General features: G+C 40.5%; 1 protein-coding gene across 7 annotated transcripts in view; it reads right to left on the bottom strand.

Annotated features, from left to right (window-relative positions):
• Nucleotides 1-22,783, bottom strand: part of ARNT2 (aryl hydrocarbon receptor nuclear translocator 2) — an 85,754-nt gene that overhangs the window by 50,884 nt on the left and 12,087 nt on the right. For 2 of the 7 annotated variants that reach the window (XM_015873074.3, XM_085515404.1), the window contains exons 2-6: nucleotides 18,441-18,552; nucleotides 13,868-13,915; nucleotides 10,968-11,012; nucleotides 8,135-8,348; nucleotides 6,339-6,552 (exon numbers count right to left, since the gene is read on the bottom strand). In XM_015873074.3, the coding sequence (XP_015728560.1) occupies nucleotides 6,339-6,552; nucleotides 8,135-8,348; nucleotides 10,968-11,012; nucleotides 13,868-13,915; nucleotides 18,441-18,552 (633 nt within the window). Of the gene's footprint in view, nucleotides 1-6,338; nucleotides 6,553-8,134; nucleotides 8,349-10,967; nucleotides 11,013-13,867; nucleotides 13,916-18,440; nucleotides 18,553-20,593; nucleotides 20,714-22,027; nucleotides 22,125-22,783 lie in introns of those variants that run through there. The other 5 variants (XM_015873078.3, XM_085515405.1, XM_015873076.3 and 2 more) reach the window with 4 other exon arrangements.

Here is a 22,783-nt window from a genome sequence, read left to right as displayed (position 1 = left end):
ACGGGGAAGCAAACAGTAATTTCCTTCATCCCATATGCAAACATCAGATGAACTAAAGACTAAAGCCCCAAATCCATTCATTCCTGTGCATGACACTGACCAAGTTCCAGTGCCATCACTGGCTGGCACTCTGACCCTCTTGCTACCAGAGCAAACAGTCCACAAAGCTGCGAGCAGATGTTTTTCTGTGGAAAAATGGCACAGCAGTGGGCTGGCATGGATGGAAAGTCTTACATCTGAAACATCCTCTTCATTCTCTGCAATGCCGGTGGGACCACACAACTCCACTGAAAAACAGGTATCACGTGGAAATTTGGTAGCTGCCTGCAATGAGCACAATTGTAGCCAGAATTATCCTTTTCTACAGTAAAACCAGTCTCAAATGCAAAATATTCAGTTCATGTGAATCAGTCATACATTCTATACATGACCATGGTGGTACATTCCAAGAACTCACATACTGAAAAAGCAGATAGACAACATGAGAGATTTTTTCCCCCAAATTTCTGTTTCCTACCCCTGCAGGCGCAGTAATTCTGGCACAGCCCTCTCAGGCTTCCACCCTTCCATGGAATAAAGTGGGTGTGTGGGGGTGTGGGTGTGCGGGTGGAAAATCCCATAAAACGTGGATCATCAAAGTTCAAGCAGCCCTGCAGAGAAAAACAACTTCAGGACATCTCACGCCATGTACATGGAAACTTCTCCTCTTCCACCTATCTGCTGTCGTGTATGTTATTTACTCGATGGCCATTTCTCTTCCCCCTGCTGGTTGTTACATTTCAAGGACATTAAGTGAAAACATCTGAAGGTGGAACCACTGTTTTATCCCAGAATAAGAGACACGTGAAAATAATACAGCTCATTCCCTACCTGTCCAGAGGCTTGCGGTCTTACTAGGTCAGTCATGCTGTGCTAAGATGTTAACATTGGAAGTACTGAGATCTGGTTTTAATTCTCTGTACTTTGCCTTCCTAAACTGCTGGGCTGGGCACGTTTCAGAGGCAGATGGTTGTTTAGAGTTCACGCACTTAAGAGAAATCACAGAAGTAAAAATAAATAAGTAAATAAAATGCTGCCAGTTGAAACAGCCCTCTACACACAGAGTGCCCTTCTGATGCATAAATCTCTTCAGAAGCAAAGCCCAAAGAATAAATTCCCAAACAAGTTTTACTACCACTCTTCATTTTTGTCAAGTGTCTCAATGAGGACACACTTATCTGAACAAAAAGGGTTTTTTTTCCCTTTTTCAAGGAGTGTTAACAGCTCCGGTTGGAAAAACATCCATTTTTGGCAAGTCTCTAAATTTCCACAAAGCACAGAAAGATGACAGGGAAAATCTGTCAGAACACGGAGTTTATTTTTTGGTATACAATTTTGGGCACTGATCCCTCTATAGATAGACAACTTTTAAATTAACAGGTGGACCTAATTTTCCAAAACAGATTTGGAGAAGCTCTTTGGTTTGCTTACACGTTGCAGAAGCCATCCCAGTCATCATATGTTTTGATAACGCATTACTTTCTCATTAATCATGAGTTTTACTGTCACTGCTGATAATGACATTTAAGGCATAATGGCATTCTGTCTGCCAGAGCTGAGTTTCTGGGCATGCTTCAAGTGAATTTTTGAATCCCTTGAAAGAATTTTGCACGCAAAGCCAAGTAAGGATTTCATCCAACTCTTCTTTGTCTCATCTGGATTTTCATTAATTTGAGTGGGAGTTCCAAATATTGTCTATGCATCAAAGCCATGTTTGCATTCATAGGCTACCAGTGTGCATGGAAAGAAATCTCATGAAAGACCGAGTTGAAATCAGATTAGGAAGCTTGACATGGAGGTACAAAACAACCCAGAGCACAAAAAATCCTGTGCTGAATTTCAGGAAATGCATCTGTTGTAGAGAGAAGTTATCCCTAATCTTGTCTCCCATATGGTTATTTACCATTTATTGAGCATTTCCCATCTGTTCAGTGCTCTTCGCTTTGCTTCTCCACTGGTCTCTGGCACTGCCCTCTTTTGAGTTAAACACTGTTTTTCTCTTGTTTTCTTTTACAGACAATTTGACTCCTAACTACACCATTAGGTTTCTGTGGCTCTACATACAAACTGGGCTTAGTAACAAGCTCTGCAGCCGGACAGAAAACTGCATTTGCTGAAACCACCACTAGGAGACTAGGCATTACTTGAAGGTTCTAGAGACAGGTCCCTCAATCCAATCCTCTGTTCAACTAATTTGGACTCATGCTTCCATGGTACTCATGAATCATTGCGAAGTGTCACACAACGGTCTTTTCTTCTAAAATAATACCTATCAGCTCAACTTTTTCTGTGGTCACTCACCATTTCCATCGTAAAACTCTACTTTTTAGTACTTATAAATTACAGCAATGAAATATCATGCCAAGACTAAACTTGGCATACAAGTCCTGCCCAGAAGTAACCTCAATCTTTTTCAATTAGCAACTGAACTGACTTACTCACTTTTAAGTCACTTGAAAATGAAAGCTGTGGAGGTTTTGGTTTTCACTGTCACAGGTACACAGTTTCAGCACCCTTTTGCTACGCAGTTTGCAAAGACTGCTGAACGTCAGCATCCCGAGCAGGCCTTCTGCAGTATTTCCTCAGTCAGTTTTGGGGGAATAAATATAATGGAGGTATTTTTCAGAAATTGTCTTTCTTACTACTTTAAGTTCTGTGTTCCACACCATCGGAGACTTGTTTTTGGAGCAGTTTAGAGGCTCCTGCTTGCACTGAGACTCTACTATGCCATGTATTACTCACTCAGTTCACAACCTTTGGTCCTGAACCTGCATCCTTACCCCAGCATCCATCAGTTTCATCATCAGTGCACCCTGAGAACAAAGATGCCTTTGTGAAGGAATCCTACTGCTGTTTTTATCTTGTGTATATTTAATGTGATTTGCTCTTCCCAGCTGCAGGTTTCCAGGAACAAAAAGGGAAAATACATTATTACTTGGAATATCTACACCATTCTGATTAATCACATCCATAATACAAACAAGCTTCCTGGGAAGACCATTTGTTGCTGTCAAGTCTCAGCTGCTGTCTTTTCTAGAGCATTTCAAACCATACACACACACCACAGTTCAGCTTTCCCATTGCTCCAATGTGTTAGCAATTAATGTACAATAAACAAGCAGACAATTGTTCCATTTCCAGGGAATAAAATCTCCACGGGAATAAAATGGAATAGAAACTATCCATCCTTCTGCATATCCTGAACGTTAAAAATAGAGAAAGCAATTAACTCCACAAACACATCATGGTTTTAACTCCACAGTTAAACAGCCACTTCAGTTTGGCATAGGCTTTTACTGCTCCTGAAGTCCTGTCCTCTCCTGATCCAAAACTATTCCCTGCTTCTCCTTTGTGCTAGCACAGAGTTCAAACAACCCCATGATAAGGCAAGCCAAAGAGCTCTCAACTACAAACAAGGGGTTGGTTTTTTTTTTGCTTAGGTTAGCTTTCAGCTGGATCGGCCTCTTTATCTGGTACTACAGTGAGTCATGGCAAACACCAAAATATTAGTGGGTGAAATGAGGTGAGCATTGCATAAGCTGGTACGTCTGCCAAAGAGACGCTCATGCAACCACAGTCCCAGTCTCATTCCCGAGGGTAGAAATGTGAGAGAAAAACTGCTTTCTCCATCAGCTTTTCTCTCTCTTCCCTCTGGCAATGGCAGCCTCACAAGTTCTTGGGGTCTGGAGCATCTTATGCATGACATGATTGCTAGGAGGTGCTGGGAAAACTCCAGAAATGCACTGATAATTATCAGAGCTGATAACAAATACAATCAGAGGACACTGCTCTGATCCGGTGCAAATGAAGGCTCTCCTTCATCAACACGTTGTCGTTACTTCCTCAGTCTGAGAGCTCAAGGAGGAAGGACACTGTGTTGAGAAAACAGACCCTGAGAAGGTGAGGAAGAGAGTAAAATTAAAAATCTTAGCACTTCATTACTCTTTCACCTGAAAATCCCTTCTTTTAAGTAGCCCCTGTATTCAACTGCCAGAGGCCACTAAACAATGTGGTTTTCCTGCTGCCTGTGGTGAACTCCACTTTGGGAAGGAAAATAAACAAGTAAATAAAGAAAGAAATAAAACTTATGGCTCTCTGCCTTGTAGTTTACAGCTCCTTCAAGTCTGCATTGGCCTTTGTTCTTCATGAAACATAACTTTTGAAAGCCTAGAGAGACTTCGGGCTGCCCAAGCTGTTTGGTGAACACTGACTTGGAGGAAGTGCATTTGCCTACTTGACTTGCTTCTAAAAAAATCACTAAAGCACTCATTATTTCTGTCCACTACAATTTATTCCTATCTGTTACAATGCTGTTATGGCTTGTGTCACAGGAAGGAAAGCAGAACTGGTTGAACAGACTCTGGAATGACCTCGCTCTCAAAAAGGCATCTCAAGGAGTGAGTGATGCTCCTAACATCCTACTGCATGCTATTTAAAACAAAACTGATGCTTAGCTAACAGTCCATAAAGAGAAGCACTGCTCTTATTTAATGATACTTCCAAGGGTCAAGAATTGCAGTGCACAAGCAACTACAGTAACTTTGCACAGGAACACTTGCACAATGTACAGTTAAGACAAATTGTGAACTGTTCTTACCTGCACTTGCTTGCTGGGACTCTACTATGCTGCGGATTACTCACTCACTTGCTGTAGTTACACATACCAATCCCTAAAAAGCATTCTTCTACACCCAGCTGGACTTCACACCTTTAAGACTGCAGTTAAGCTGGCCACCCTGGCTCTAAACTGGCTTTTTCTCTCGCACTGGGGAAAACGTTTGCTGCCCTTGTGCTGTTGATTTATGAGACTTCTGTGGCAATCTGACAACTCCAAAAGACTCAGACAGGAAAAAAAGGATTTAGCCCTACAAATACCATTATTTGAACTTCCCTTTCCAGTGGCTGAAGACGAGCTCAGAGTAAAAAGAAAAGAAAAATGAAAGAAACACAGACTTGGACTTTCAGAACTGCTCAGCATTTGTCTAGCCCTGCTCTAGTTCGTGCAAGTTAAGCCCAATAACCATCAGAGCAGTTCTGGAAGTCTAAATGCAAGTGTTCAACTAGGTTCTTAAGTAAGCACTTCTCTAGGAAAATGCTACGTGCATTATAATGAGTTACACACTACATAGTAAAAACAGTGACTGTGTTCTTCTGCAAATCTCACATACACATTTTAAGGTGGTACAGAACTCAGCTGTTTTGTTCTGCACAGGTTCCCCTAATCATTTTTTTGGTTTTGATCCATCTGGATTTTTACCAGAGAATTTTGCTTTGAGTTTTCAATATGAATAGAGGAACGCTCTGCCAAAACCACATCATATTCAAACCACAGGAAACCATGAATTTGGCGCTGTTTTAACATGGAAGCTGTAAACAGTGTGCAGGTTCACTCAAAACTGGTTCACTGTCCTTTGAGTTATGAAACACAACAAAACTTCCAGCAAACCAGGTCAGAAGTCTGAACTACTAAAGCAAGGAGAAATTATGTGCCTTTAATATTGATCAGGATTTGGTTACGTGTAATGTTCTCCTAGTTGCAGTTGTTGTTTTCTTTTGTTTTTTAGCTATAAACACATTACATGGAAGAATAAAAAGGGACGCTGAGCTTTCCCCTTCCCAATTTTGAGTTAAAATAGATTTAGTTACTTCTGATAGCTCTGACATATGCATATTCAATTAAAGACAGGATAGTTCACTATTGGCAGCCTCAAGCATGAATAACTGTAAAAGCCAGAATTATACTACAAGCATGATTTAGTTTTCTGTGTTAAATAACACATTGTCAACTGCAGCTAACTTACGCCACTGCTACAGGAGCACAACTCTTGTTTAAAATCCACACCAGATTTTCAGCTGCCAAACACCGGATTTTTTTTTCCAGGATTCCCGTTAGCAAACCACAAGGAGCTTTTATGAAAATGGAAAAGTCTCAAGGATGATTTTTGCCTTCAAAATAAACACTGTCATAAAGAAATACATACTTGTAAAGAAGTCACAAGTTCACAGAGGATGAAGGGAAAACAATCTAGATTTCCAGACGATGCCTGTAAACAATTCAGTTTCCAAACCTACCCAAGCCAGAAGTCTGAAGGTAGAGCTACACGAAAGTGATTTGACTCAAGTCAAACAAAATGCAGTAATACAAAAGATGACTTACATTACTTCAATGCCTTCAAGAAAAAGGCATTATAATCTCAGTGAACTCAATTTTTAAGAGATTTGTAAAACAGTTGTTTGAGTGCCAGAAAACCTCAGCAGGGATCCGTAATACAATGAACCACACTTTGGACATATCTGACCTGTCATAGAGTTTTCAGATGTACACAGCTGCTCCCGTAGCTTTTCCACATCATCTGGGTGAACCTGTTCATATAACGTGCTGCCAAACCATTCGGACTGCGGCTGGTTGAGCACGGGAGTCACTGAGTCCGAGACGTAGATGACTCTCCCAGTCTCAGCTGCAACCACAAACAGGAACCCATCTGCAGCCTCCAGGATAAGATGTTTCAGTTCCTTCCAAAGAAGAGATTTGATTAGAAGGACAGCATGAAAAGAGAATTAAATAACACATCTGCCAGTGCCAAAGAATACTATTTTTTAGTGACTTTAGTAGATGATCAAAACACTGGGAGAAGCTTTCTTTGTAGTGTTGTAATAATAGCACATTCAAGTTTGCATCAAGACATAAATTGACCTTAGTAACAAACAAGATTTTGTTTTCCTTTATCGTCTTTCATCACTTAAGGAAAATTAAGTAAAACTTGCTGTATGTTGCATGATTGGTATCTAGCATTTAAAATTTATTTAAGAGTATTGAGGAAATGAAAAGTTGTAACTCATATGGCAACTTCATCTTTTAATTACATGTCCTGGGTAATTTAATTGGAAAGACATGGACAAGCCCTTTTCTCCATTTTTGTGGAGTTTTTCCCCCCCTCAGGATAAGCTCTGTTTGTAAATTAAACAGTCACTGGATGAGAGACAGAAACTGTAACATGGACAAGGATGGGAATCCCCAGCCTCCTCTCCCATTAGGATGTTTGAGCACAAGGAAGTATTTCTTGCTTTCCTTTTCCAACCTGTACTTTGCTTTCAGACACTTACTTGGACTGGACACCCAATAGCCTGAACTGCATATACCAACAGCTGTTTGCATGCATCATGTGGACACGCTACCCTAGGTTAACAGAGCTTGAAAACTTCTCATGTGACAAGATGACAACTATTACCCCAATTCACAGAAAACAAGCTTCACAGCTCTTGCTTGGTGGCTACAGTGAATGAAAGGACTCGGTAAGACAGAGCAACCAGTTACTGCATCTGGAACCGAGACAGAGCTTTGGACAATCCACACCCCAATTCAGGTAAGACAGAGAGCAAGTGGCAGATACTACCTGGTAAGGTATAACCTATATATAACCTGATGAATTCTACTAAGGCCCCAAAGAATGAATAACCCATCTCAAGAAATACTTCACAGAATGAAGATTACTGCTGGCTTTAACTTTTTCACCAGAAAGAAAGCAAACCAATTCTGAACATCTTACTAAGTAAAAAACTCACTGTTGCACTATACAGAGGATAATGAGACCCGCTTTGACTGTATTATTAACAAAGCTTAAAATAAATTATGTCATTCTGCAAGGCTCAAAAAACAAGCTGCAGTGTTAAGTAAGCAAAGTGTCCCTACCAAAAAGCAGCTGAATGGCACAGCACCTCCAGAATCACGCTTTAGGAAAGCCAAAACAAGTAGAGATATGAATACTGAGAAGTCAGCAGCAGCTGCTGTTTCTCTAAGAGAAAAAAAGCTTTGCCTCTAGCCATAACTTACATGTGTAAGTACTTAAATTGTTCAGACCACAAAAATGTGCATTACACCCACAGGACTTCACAAACAGTGAAGACGGTAGGAATTTCCAGTGCATTCAGTCAAACACAGTTTTTCTTCAAGAACTGGATGCACCTTCCCTCCTGCACTAAAAATGCAACCAGTGAAGTACCCCAGATGTTACAGATGGGATTCATTGCAGCCCGGTTCAGCTGTCTAGAACCTAAACAAGCACAAACCAGAACAGACATTAGTGAAAAGATCTACCTGTTCTGTAAGAAACGATGGCTTGTAAGCTCCATCAGTAGATTTGTTCCCAGTGCCCCTCATTGATTTCATGTGTGAAACAGCCATCCGAAGGATTGTCAGCTTGTCGGGCTTACGAGCCAACGCGCTACAAGTGGGCACCATGTCAGACAGCTCCGTGATGTACTGCGTCATCTTATTTCTTCTGCGTCTCTCAATTTCACTATGATTCTCCCTGATCATTCAGAGAAACACCAACAGAAAAGCAGACATAATCAGCGTGAGATTTCCAAATGGAGGTAAGAGATACTTTGCATTTGTTTTGTAGTTATCAAGTCAGGAGAGTGAAGTGCTTTACAAAGCTGAGCACTGTTATCTCTCAGTTTATAGCAAGATAATTCAAGCCACAGAAGGATGACTTGCCTATAGCAGTGGAAAGAACTCAAATTTCCACACTGCTTGTTTCTGGCCTTAATCTCTTAACATGTTTAGTTTCTTCTGGCTTGAAGACAAATAATGGAAGTACAAAGATATGAGCTACACTTGCCAACTCCTGCCAAAGACCCAAATTTGCTGAAGGAGTGATGCACCACACACCATCCAGTCCCTGCTCAAGGTGCTGGCTATGCTTATAGGAGGCCTCCTTTAGAGGAAAGCTCTCACTAGCGACTGTATTGTGCCTCACCATGAAGGGAAAAAAAAACAACCCTGTGTCCTGGCTGAAAACACCCACTTAATGACAAAGATCTCCATGTCCTCTAATGCTATGTGCCAAGTCCAGCCTCCCAGTACAAGGCCTCGCGCTTGCAGGGAGATATTGCAGGATCAGACTGTAGGACTGGGACCAAATACAGTGCAACACTACATTAAATAAATAAGTACATACATAAAATAAATACATAAGACAGCAAGTAAACATCTGGCTCATCAGACATAGGTCAGAATTGATGACAAGAACAAACTAACACAGCAGGGAAGTAACAGTGACAGCACTCAATGCTGCCCCGCTAAGGGCTGAGCTCCATGTTCTCATCCTTTATAGAAAACATATGACTGAGCTGGTGAGCCAACTCTGACAATTCTCAAAGCTGACAGTCACCAAAGCCTGCCAGGAGCGAAGATCTCAGAGTTCAGTTTTCTCTTACTGCAAACCACCACTGTCTGATCATCAGCACATATAACTGTGAGAGATGGTCTAAAGAGACCTAGAATACTCCAGTGCCTAGCACTTATTTTTCATATACTGTACCTGTCAGATGGCAGCTAAATACAAGTATACAACAGGTATGTGATGCTTCAGATGTCAAAGCAGCATCTTCCACTGATTTCAATGAGCTCTGCTTGGCATTTTCTTGTGGGATCGCTGGCTGATCCAACAAGATGTGAAAGGTGATAACATGGAGAGTCCACCAGTACTGATCAGTATAACAACACAACTTTAAAAGAAATACCAGCATGTTTTGAAACCGAATGTTATGAAGATCATGAAAGGTTTGGCACATTTTGCAATAGGTTTAATAGTAAAGCCTTTTCTTAAAATGAGAAGAAAAATCCAAGTTGTAGTATGCTGCTTTCTGAAATAAAGGAGTGCATGGGCTTGCCCTACATCACCGCATGTATCCTCCTTCCTGCACATACAGGTGTTACACACAAGAGGCAGTGTATCTAGAAATGCTATGTGTTAGGGCTACATGCAGTTACTATTCCTACTGATGCCTATACTACTACACCCATACTCATGAAATCAAGGAACGTCCACCTGCAGTGAGAAGCCACTGTGTTTTAGTAAATTACATGCAGTCCTTTGGATAAGGTCACTACTGATTGAGCTATTTATTATAACTTAATAGTGAAACTTTCCACTCCAAAGGGCTGATATGCAGCCTTTGCACGGTCTGTACATCTGTGGGAGAGAACAGAGCCTGTGAGAGCCAGACTGCACACAAAAGCAGAACATCCAGCGTGACAGTGTGTGTGTACATATGAGCACGTGTGTACAACTCAGCATATATATGCAGATAAATACAGACAGAAGGAAGAAAAATGCATTTTTACGTAATGAAAGCTTGATCTAAGTTCAGCATTTTCACAGAAATGGTAACTGAGAGACAAAAGAGACAAAAAACACAAATATTTAACACGTATTTCACATTTACATATGTATTTCCCCTAATCTCCCACTAAATTATCTTGATACTCTTAATCATTATACACAACTACTGTAAAGTGTAAACACACAGCAAAAGAAAAAGAAGAAAAATAAGAATATTCAATGGTCCATTTTATTTATGATCATAAAAAGCAACAGCACGTTAACCAATTGGCTTTGAAAGGGATCAACCAAACAAAACTGACAGTTTCCTGAAACCAGCTCAAACTTCAACTCCTAAAAGACAGATTGTGCTCCTTTTCCAGAAGGGCCTGCCCATGGAACCCTGGCATTCGTAAACATGTGCACATATGTTGTCCTAATATGATGTCCTAATCCTGCAACTTCTAACCTTGTTTTTGCAGGGAGGTTTTGGAGGAACATTACATTCTGAGAGATTGTGGGAGCTGATTCAAACCCACCTAGGTCCGAGGTTTGTGCTTCTGACTTCAAGAATGTCTAGACCAGCCAACCCTTCCTACTTCTGATCAGTCTGAAGGGCATCATAGAAAACAAAATTGGGAGGAAATAATTATTTTCTTTCTTTGTACCTGGCTATCCTTTCTGTGTCAGGAGTACTTTGATCATCTTCCCACCTAGAAACAAAATAACCAGCTCTCTAATCTAAGACACATACTGAGATGTTTTGGATATGATCATTCCCTTCTTTTCTGTCAGCAGGAGACCCCTCAGGAACATGCCTACCTTGCAAACTTTTCCTTATCACCAGATATTTGATCACCATCATACCTATAAACAAAAGACAGTAAGTAAGTTCACAAGGGTTATACACTTAATAAAGTCAACACGCAGCAGAAAGCAAAGAGATTCACAACTGCAAACTACTACCAAAAAAAAACCAGCAAGAAAAATGAGGGCATGAAAATGATAAAGCAAAGAAACAACAGAGTTTAATGGAACTTCCAAGCCATGCCAATTCAAAAACTTCCTTTGTACATTTAAAAAACAGCTGAAGATACATTTCATTGTATTTATGCAAACACTAACATACACTCATTGCCTGGGAAACTTCACAACCAGCACCATTACAGAAAGCACCACTGAGCTTCTATCAACAGCAGCCCATGAAATATTCATTGCTATGTTGGAAGTGGAAGAGCGTTATCTTTTCCAGATTGCAACCACAACTCAGCAGAGGGCACTGATGGTCTACAGATAACATGGCAGGGCAGAGAGACACACACTGAAGTGCAACGCATTATACAGAGATGCCTTCAGAAAAGAAGCTCTGGTAGGTATCTACACTGTACCACTCGTTGGAAAGACTGGCAAAAGCTGGGCAGGCATGAAACTGCTGGGTAAATAGAAGTGAAATTATAACTGGCTGAGATCCCTAAAAGTAAGCAGACACCTTATTCCTTTCTCAATTAACACAAGTCTGATGCCCAAACAGATACTTGCAGCAAATCAATGCCAACTTTATGGAGGACATCCAGATCCATGGGACTTCAGCCCCATGTGATTAAACTTTCATTCTTTCTGACCTGGAGACAGGCAGCAATGCAACTTTCCACTAAAAAAAAAACAACATGTTCCTCATTTCCCTGACCTATGAAAAGCATAAAAGCCTTTGAAATCAATTTTGCTAAAGCAGTTACAAAAAGACACGTTTTTGCACCTTGAAAAACACCTTTGGAGAAGTCAAAACTCTCATTACAAAACAGAAAATGTCGGTTTTTGAAAAAACAGAAATAAAACAAAATAAGCAAATAGCTTTTCTAGAACTGAGAGTATTATGGCTCAACAGCAAAGTCAGATTTTGTATTAGAATTAAGTCTTTCTAAAACTATGTAACTTACTACTAAAGAGAGCCTATGGAGCTTCCACATATTACCTGATAAGTAAAGATGGTGTAAGAAAGCATCTTTTCTGTTCTAAAATACTAATAATTTTTCTTTTCTCTTCATAAATGAGTTGAAAGTAATTTTAAGCAGTCAAAACATTCAAAATCTTCTATGAGACTTATTTTCCTTCCTCATTAAAACTCACTCGTGCTCTCATGCAAAAGCTTAAGTGAGACCTGAGCTGCACTCCTTTCTACATTCAGCAGTAGCACCCTCAAAACATTCAAGTGAAAACATCACTTTCTTCCACTTAAATCTGCCCAGAGAACATACTGTGCTCTACAAAGTTTAAACAAAAAGACAGATTCAATGAGGAAACACCATATGCCATCAGGTGAGAAGTACATGCGTCTTCATGTGCCCGTGACAAGCCATGCAAATACCTGAGCTGGCTGGGAGCTCTCTGAGAAGCAAGCTGTGTTAACCCACAAGGAGCACCATGCTAACACCGCTATCTACAGAGCTGCCCTAGCTTGGGGTTTGCCTGATCATCCTTATCTGGCTGGATGCTCAAGATGCTGCTGTCTTTACTACTCTTTTCTCCCTTCCAGCCCCACATCTGACCTCTCTGAGTGTGTGCTTCCCATGGTACTCCACCTCTGCACTGTTCTTCTGTACTCTCTCCAAAAGTAGAACCATCTGGGATTTCTACAGCGTTTCGGATCTAAAAATCACATTTTGATCTAGTATCTAAAAGCAGAGATGTAGCAAAGCACATCGTACTGCTCCAAAAACAATTACAGAAATACTGTCTGTCCCCCCCAGATTTTCAAAGGCTGAAGCCACGGTGGAGCCAGGAAAGTGTGTAGCGCTGTGTGTAGAAACCCTGACATTCTGCAGGCGTAAATTAGGCCTAATTAGTCACAAATCTTATACCATCAGCAGGCACCCTCCAGAAGGTGTTAGGACTAGCCCTCAGACCATCAGTTTTAGTACCACAGACTGGAACATGCATTCAGTAAATGATAACAGCTGAATATGACTGCTGCTGGCCCCATCTACAAGGTTATGTTATGGTGCTACAGCACATCTTCAGCACACTTTTCTTTCAGACTGGCTAGGATGATAATGTTAAAACCCTACAGTGACAGCTGTGTTTGAATATGTCTGCGGCTATCTAGTTGTAATTACAATTTGAGTGATCAGTAGTTATCTGTAGGCCTCAAAGCACCTATTCCAAGAGTAGCCACTTGGTTTCTAATGAAAAAAAATGCAGATAGTGTGATCAGAACAAAAGGAAAAGTGAAAAATGGCAATGATGCTTTAATGCTTGTTTTCATTTCTAGCATAAAATATTCCACGTTAACTATAACACTATCCATGCCTCGAGGATCTGTCGTATGGTCTTAACAAGTAGTTAACATCAGAACTGAGTTCAAAATAAGACTCATTTTCAGTGGCAGAAAGACAACTTCAGCAATGTCAAATAACCAAAGTTCATTTATAGCAGCTGAAATACTAAGCTATACCAAACAAGAAAAATAGCAGTTTTTAGCTGCAGATGAAATTATGACACAAACATACAGTCAGCTTTGCAAGCCAACAGCTACACTAAGCACATTTCTGCCAGTATGCCTAATCCGCAAAGGAAGCAGGTAAAAAACTAACTAGAATTTAAGACAAGTTGAGTGGCTATGGGCTGAAGAAGTCACCAACAGACTTTAGAATAGCAGTAGTGAAACAGCTGTCTTCCTCCACTGAAAGAGTCAACTATTTGGCCAACTCTTTATAAAGGCTCACCTTGAAAATTTGCTGGGTCCCTCCCCATCTTCATCATCGAAATCCATTCTGTAAAAGGAAGATTTCCAAATATGTAACCATGAAATTGGCAATGGTGATGTGCACATTCAAGCCAGCAGTTCTCAGTCTTGTTTACTTTGTATTTTAATTGGAGGTGTTAATGTCAGTAGATTCCAGTCTCACTCTCCAGATGCCTCCAAAAGTAGCTTGGGATGGAGCCATGAACACGACTAACACAGGTTAACAAACAAACAACAAATAAACCCTCACTCTGCTCTTCAAAAACCTGCACTGCCCACATGAACAAATAATAGGAAATGTTAGACAAGCACAGCTCCCGTGTAGTGGTCATAAGAACTTTTTCTTAGGCCTGACAGAAGCCAACAAAAGTCTGTACTGACTCTGTGCAAGAGAACTAAAATTCTGCCTGAAGAATATAAAGCTCTGCAGATGCAGGCTGGTTTTGCCCCATTCTAAAGATGATTATATCAGAGGTAGAGCAGAACAAACTCCCAGCCTCTCTGCTGAGAAGATCACATACTTTGTCTCTACTGATTTAACTGTGGTGCATTGTTTAGCCCTGTGCTATACTGCCAATCATTTCACATGAATTACGAGCCTGCATGCAGACGGTGATTACATTGTAGTACTCCTCATCCAGGCCACACTGAAGTGACCTGTGGGCCTACCTAACTTACCTGCTTCAGATCCAAGACCTCCTTAAGTCAACAGAAGAGACGAGCTGTTCCTTGGGCCAAATCCCAGCCATCCAGCTGGGCTGCTCTGGGGAGCCACAAAAAGCAGGAACCTTTCCTTGCTTATAACACAGTGAGACTGGGCAGATTAACCTCCTAAATTAGCCAACTATATTACTCTATGTCAGGCAGCGTGATTCTCTCCTTCCTGTTGATGTTAAGTTGCTACCAATTCTGTAAAAATAGTAACGTTTCCAAGCATTTTACACCTCTAAGAGGCAGACAAACAGATATCCCATTAATAACAGAGGTGACTTTGGCATTACATCAGACTAAGAATCAAGCCAACGTGAAATTTTCAGATACAATTATTGTATTGGTGTATTAATCTTAATGAGGAAGTATGTTAGTGTGACGGAGGCTTGAGCAGCCACTTAAAAGTGATTCATGTACATGGGAAATCATAGCTTTGTTTTACAAAGGGTTTGGTTGGGTTTCTTCACATTCCACATTTTCTAACATTTCAATATAATAAATCTGATATAATCACCAATTCAACATCTCTACCACCTCACATGAACAATAGGTATGCCATATGAAAGGCAAAACCCTGCAAAGCAGCAATGATATTTATCTCAATATTAAGAAGACGTTTCAAATTAAAAATTAATATTTGCATGCTCAGAGTGTGGGAACAACGGTGTAAGAACTCTCCATAATTAAATGAACTTACAGCAGTATGTGCTGCTGCTAGACAGTACAGCCTTGCTTCCTTATTTCGATACCAAAGACAGACTGGTCTATTATAGATGCATCTGACTCACAGCAACCTACGTTCAATCAGGACACAAGCAGCAAATATGTAAAGGAATTGGAAACGGTACGAGAAAAGGCAGAGTAATATTTTCCAGATGGCAATAGTGGTTATTCATTGCTAGAGGAAACAGAGAGAAAACCATTTTCCCAAAGGAGTCTTAAGAAGAAATACATCTTTAATTTGGTTAAGTTTGATGCAATCATCATTTTCACAAGAAATTGCATTTTTGCTCACCCAATTATCACCAAATCCAGCCTGTAAATCACTTCCCTTGACTGTGACCTCACAGCAGCGTTGTGCAGAACAACACCGACCCCCAGCGGCCAGTCACATGCCCTGTGCTACACCAGGACCCTTCCTCAGATTCAACTGGAATGCATTCATTTTGTATTCCCTCTTTCTTCTGCTCCAATGCACTAGGATCATATGCCTTGGTGTTTTCTTGGCTTCCAATGAAATACTTCAGCTGAGTGCTGGGAGGTGAATTTCTCTGTCGCCACACCAAGTTCATAAAAATGTCAATGTTTGTGAAACTGGAGGTGTGCCCTGTCCCATTCCTGTTAACAAATTTGGGTGTGCAACATGAAATAAACCTTAGGTTTAAATCCAGTGATTTCAGCTCCTAAACTGAATCACTGCATCTGCTTTATAGTAAGGCAAAGTGAAAGATACGGAATCGGCTGCAACCTTTAGCTGAACACAGCAAAACACACCATAATAATATTCCAACAAAGTCCCCTACCCGGGCATATAAAATCTTCTGTTCAGATAGAATATACTGCACATTAGCAGCCTCAAAGAAGAGGAATGATATCATTTCAGAAGGTACTGAAAGAGTATCTTATATTCATTTAAAATTCCCATTAAAAAGAGGCTTTAAACAAAGAGCTGCACTGCACTCTTATTGTTTTGAAGAGTATAAATCCCGTTTTCCTTTTTCACACCGTTTACATCAGTCTGAAAGGAACTGATGCTGATGTATGAGGTACGTATTAAAATATATTTCCCAAGCAATGCTGAGTGTGTTCAGCATGAGAAGGGGCAGAGAGGAGAGCTGGGGGTGGTGCAGCCCCTCCCACAGTATGGGGTTGGGGGGAGACCTGCTCATATCTCCCAGTTCTGCATTAAAGACAGGAGTGTGTGATGGAATGGAACAGAACCAATGTGACTATAAAAACACAAGACCTCAGTCCTCCCTGACTGCAGAAAAAGCCCCCAGCCCTCCATTACAGCAAAGCCTAAAGGAAAACTACCTTATGTGAGGAAGTTATTGATCACAGCGACGTGTTACCTTACACACTACTAGGCTCTCACTTTTTTTCTATGAAGCACTCGGTATAATCTGTAGAAAGGAAAAATATTTTTCCGAGCTGTCAATGAAGCTGAATGGCTGCACCGCAGAAACACCTCCTGGGTAGCCAATGAGCTCAAACTGATCTACATTCAAGTCCATGCAGCAATTATTCTGCCAGCTTGCCTCAGCAATTATGAGAAAAGAAACAATTTTCAGAGATAACTGAAGCTAGAAAAGACTCCTGAGTTCAGAGCTATATTCCTTTATGCCCGACACAAAGCACTCGTTTCTAAAATGCCCAAGGATTTAGGTGCACAAAGATGTACCACCAGGGCAGTAATGAAAGGACCAAGTGTTAGCTGCAACTTTGTTCAAAGAGACGCTACAAGGCACCAGACACAGCAGGCATTCTTTCCCTCCAGGCCTGAATACTGCACAGCAAAGGAAAGAAAATGCACCCTTGGCTCAGGCTTGAAAAAGGGCTGCTGCTGGTTTAGAGCCACGGCACACAGATGAAACAGCACAGACTGGATGTAGCTGCAAATCTATACTATCTTATTCACCGAATTTGCATATTAAATACCTTTCAAGTCATTTGATTTTATGTCTCTCCCATCCTCCCTCACTCCCCTTCCTTGCAAATAGATTGATGGTATTTAAAATGCAGTGTTTAAAGTACAGCCTTCAATTAATTATCAAATCAGTACCTAGCATCATCAGAAGATTTCACAGTCAGCAGCACCAATCCTTGGCAACCACAGTTTGCAAACCGGTGTACATACATGTTGTGGCTTATGATCAAAAAGAAAGAGATCAAGTATCCTTCAACTCAAAAGCACAAGAGGTTATACATGCTATGTAGCAATGTAAAGTTGTTAATGCTCTATTTCTTCTTCTGAGGGCACGTTTGAACAGGCTTTGTCACTAAAATGTTTCTCAATTATAAATGCAATGTCTGACAAAAACAGCTTTCAGGTCATTTTTCCAAGCAATCTTACACGACTGGCTCAGCACATGGAACCACCCTCAAAGGGGAACAACTGCCCCGTCCAAAGGAAGCTCTTCAGATACCTTTCTCCTAATATGGATTACTATGACTCTATGAGTTGCCACAGAACAACCTGATGTGGAAAAGCTATTGGTTACATCACATCAACTTTTACGTTTGGAAAAAGCAGATATTTTCCTTTAGCAGGACACTCATCTATGTGAGGAGCTCAACTTGATTTAGGTACCTTCTCCCCAAGCAGGAGAGACTCTGCTGCAGTTCCATTGAGACTCAGAATGTCACAGACCACAAACATCGTACAGAGAGGCTGCTTAAGCTTTCCATGTACCAGGAACTATAAAGAAATCACTCTCAACAGAAAGCATCTATTTTAGATATTCCAGGTCCAGCTTTCAGATGAAGCTGGATTAAGTCGGCATGCACAAGCAAGAACAAATCCTGCTACCTTTATTCACATGACAAATTCTTTTTGAGATTAAACAGACGTAGGCAACGTGCGATCGTTACATGAAAAACAGCCACAGGATCCAAATTCTGCTTCTGGATGCTTTGCCAAATCCGAAAATCTTTTGAAGTGTGCAAAACAACAAACAGTGCCCTTATCAGCAAGTTTGATCTTGCAGGAAGAGCAGATACGTTGAAGAGAAAAACAGAACACCAGTGACTAATGCCCTAAGACAGTTACCTACACCAACATTACATAACAAACATGCATACAGATGGATATTCCCAGTTTCAGACCTGAAGATGTGCCTTACCCAGAGCGTCGCTTTCCCCCTCTGGAAGGCATGGATCCTGCCATTCTCACTTGTCCGCTCGCCATCGGTGCCACTGGCAAGGCCACAGAGCCAGGAATATCAGATGCCATTTCTGTAAGACAGAAGAAGGGAAAGAGAGAGAGAAAAACATTTAATCCACCACCCCCAAGGAGACAACGGAGGTGATAAAAGTGGAGAAAAGCTTTTCTCCTCTAAAAGAAATAAATGCTCTCCCACTGGGAGATGGGCAGCCTGATCTGGTGCCAGATATTGTGGTTGGCAGCCCTGTACACCGCTGGGGTTTGGAACCAGATGATCTCTGAGGTCAACCCAAGCCACTCTATGACTCCATGATACAACCCCAACTTAATGAGAACCTCAACATCAAATCTTTGACCTGAGAAATAACAACAGCACACCTGACACCATCAGACCACTAATAGCGAGTATTTTTACAACCTATTAGTAACAGCACATTACAGTTTAAAAAAGATAAATGGACTATAACGTATTTATATCCTTTTCTCTTGTTCCATGGATTAAGCACATTTTATCTCTGCACAACTCTTGCAAAGCATGCCAGCAATTAAAACTTTTTAAATGCAGATAAACTACACTCATTTTGAAGGTAAAAATCTACAGTCACAACATTTAATTATCATGAAGGAAAATGCATCTTCCTTCCAACTTGATTTAACAAAAAAAACCCCAAACTTGGCTGGGCATCCAGAGCTACAGATAAATATATCTGCTAATGGAAAGCAATGCTGCTCAAAAATCCTGCCATTCTTCCCAACAGATAAGTACAACAGAACTTCAATTATGGAAGCAGGAATCCATGTTTCTTTCATTATGTTTGGAGAGCACTTCATTTCTGCCACACATTATATATATAAATCCATTATGCAGCATTATGCATTTCAAATAATAACATTTCATCTGTTCAGTGATTTCATGAATTTCTTCTGGTGCATTTACTTTTATTAACTCCTTTTGAAACAAAAAAACAACAGCAAAATACCCATCCAATGTTATTCAAAAAAGCATGCAAGGACAAAGAGACCTCTGCTTACATTACCATACCACAGAGCCCTGCTGTCTCTAAGGCTTCTGGTACATGGAAACACTGCATTAACGTACATTAACATATTTCCATATAAATGAAAGCATGAGCATCTAAACAACTGGTCAAACTATTTTCGGGGAAGAAGTACCATAGCATTTTAATGTCGATAATTCACTTGAAGCATTCAAACTCAAATTTCACGAATACAATCGAAGGTCGTTTTGAAACACTCTGCTGACTCATTTGTTAAAACAGATGGTAAAAATGCCATAAATCTACCTGCAAAGTGTCCCTGTCACTTAGAACCACATTTCGGCATCAATCACCAAGAAGAATCAACTGAGTGGCATTTTAAGAGTGAAACTAATCCTGTATTTGTAATTGGGATGAGAAATTCTTGTACCTTCATTTTGCTTAAGCATAAAACAAAACTGACGCAAACCAAGAGAAAGGCAGGATTTGTCTCCTCTTAGAGTTCTAGAAGTAAGAGATATTGTTGAAGGTAACTTCATTAAGCAATAAAACAGAAAGGAAGCACCATCCTATGCATACGCATCCAGAATAGGTGAGTAAACCTCTATCCACAGGTCCCTGATTACTCAGGCAGGTGATTGACCCAGCATTGCAGAACCAGGTTCTATGCAGGATAAACAATAATCACATCAATAAACAACTAGATATAAATCAATAAAAGGATTATGTCCCAGGCCCAAGTCCACACAGATGTTGATTCTGATGCCCACAGAATTGCTTCAGCAGCAATGGACATTAGGAAACAAGCTGTTCTCTTTCTGAGATTGGACCTTCTCAAGTGGACCTTCCTCCTGCCAACAGGAATAAGACAAACAGTGTCTACTGTACCCAAAACTAAAACGAGAATGTAAAATAATATCACACTGAATGTTCAAGAAAAATCATCAGTAACTGTCACAGCAATACTCTAAAAAAATCATCTAAAAGATGTCTCTTAGACTTGAACGAACATCGCTTTTCCACTGAGAAATATACACAGTATTTCATGTCAAAGTTAGAAAGTGATCTACAGCTCTGCCAAAGAACACAGAAATGCTATTAAAATAGAACTCACCGGAACACACTTCAGTGGATATTATTCCAGCTACAGAGCAGACAACCTACAAGGCCTCACTTCATTACTGCCCTACCTGGTACCTGGCTCTGCTCCTCACATCCACCCTGCAGAGACTTGAGGAGCCATGCTAACCTAGAGGCAGCATCAGCATGCACTGTAAAAGCAGCATTAGTCCTTCTCTTTCCCTCCAGAGATAAATACACTGCAGAACACGTCAAGCCTTGATATCACACTTTTCTCCAGTGCTGCACATTTACCACTCCAAAATTATTTATGGATTTATTTATTTTTTTTCCTTGGGAAACAAAAAAAGGAAAGCGTACGTTAAAAATAAGCAGATAAAATATAGCACCAAGAAACTCCAAGCTCATCCCAAACTGTCATAGAGACCGAGCTGTAGCAATTAGCACACACCTCACATAGCAAAAGACGAGAAGTGGCTCAGTGCAAACCTCAACAATGAACAGCACTGGAGGGGATAACAGCTGGGTCCGTCTGGACCTTCCTCTCAAGTTTGAGATTATCAAACCAAGGCTCTTCAAGCCAAACTTCAAGTTCCCAGCCTAAAGGAGCTGCTACCCACTTCAGCAGACTTAGGATCTCTGATATTAACTTTAAGGACCAGCTCCAGATTGCTCTGACATGTCAGATAGCACTGAGCATGCTCTGCTCCTCACGGGGTTCTTCTATCCTCTGGTATTTAGTGTAATAAACAGGATTAAAGGCAGATATTGGTACCTGATTAAACTGATGAGATTCTACTTATATAAACATAACAGATTTCCACCTGCTAATCCATAGAATTACAGAGACATCAATTACCACAAAAGAAACACAGATCTAAGGCTAAATACAGAATTGTGCATGTACCCTCTCCCTTCAATAGCAACATCCACAGACATTTTATATGTTCTGAGAGAACAGATTTCAAAACCTTCTTCGGATACTGTATTTTCCATACTCTGAAGTCATTCAGGAGTTCACTGCATGTCAGCAAAGAGGTTCTGATTGCATTCAATTGCAGAGGGAGATTTCTGCCTAGCAGAGAGACATTCCAGAATAAACCAAATCGTATCTCTTTAGAATATGGCAATGAACACATGAAGCCATTACATAGCCAAAAAAAATTCACAGAAACACCTATGCTAAAACCTAACTGTATATTTAGTCATCACATTCGCATGCTAACCACAGAGATTATAAAATGAGAGATCTCTTTCAGAGACCATAAAGATTACAGTATTTACATTCCTCTCGATAACTCTGCTAAATACTGTTTTATTGCATTTCACTGCCAGTGACTTAAAATAGATTCCAAATCAAAAAGATCTGCTGCACTGAGAGAGTAAGCAGGAAAGCAAAAATATCCCCTTCTATGTTCCTTAACACAATTCTCACAGCAAATAAATCAGGAAATACAATAAATCCCACCTTTAGAGAAGACTCTTTCAAAGATGTTCTTTCTTTCCTGCGAGCAACACCTTCTTGGTGACGGATTTTATCCGCATATAAGAAGTGTCAGAAACCTCTGGGAAGAAATGTAGCAGCATTGGTATTCTGCTCAGAAAATGTCATCACAGATCTGTTTACCTTAACTGTGGACCATGATTCAGCCAGTGACAACCGTCTTGCATACTGATCAATTTATTTGCAGCAAAATTACTAACATTTTCTACTTTAACCATTTAGGTTCTGGAACCAGTTACTTACATAGGAAGAGCTTTTAGGATTAACATATACATTTTGCTTAATTTAACAATTTTCCCTCTAGTGAGACGCTCTGTATTTTGAGGGGGGGGGGGGGGGGGGGGGAGGGAGAGGACCCCTCATAATCTTGAGGAAAAATTAGGGTACAGTGAGTTGTTATCAAAGAAACGTTCCTTTTTTAAGGTTTTAAATCAGAGATTTCTCATCCTTCTGCATCACATGTGAATACTAAGGGGAAAAATGATGCAGTTAAACCAATCATTTTGGGGGACCAGCTGATCAGCAGAGATGGTCAGAAACCATACAACAGATGCCCCAACTAATGATCAAAGACCACCATCTTTGCCATGACCCCAAAAAAGACATTAACAGCTATCAGGGCAATGCAGCAATTCTATCAGACATCTAATATGTCCCACCAGTAGACTGGGGGAGAAGCAGGTAAAGCCATAGGGCTGAAATTGTTTGTGGTGCCTCTGC

Source organism: Coturnix japonica, chromosome 14 (assembly GCF_054131305.1).
Source record: "Coturnix japonica strain WE chromosome 14, WE-NBRP24, whole genome shotgun sequence".
Classification (NCBI taxonomy): domain Eukaryota; kingdom Metazoa; phylum Chordata; class Aves; order Galliformes; family Phasianidae; genus Coturnix; species Coturnix japonica.
The sequence above is the reverse complement of the archived record's forward strand: the minus strand, read 5'-3'. Positions and strand labels throughout refer to the sequence as shown.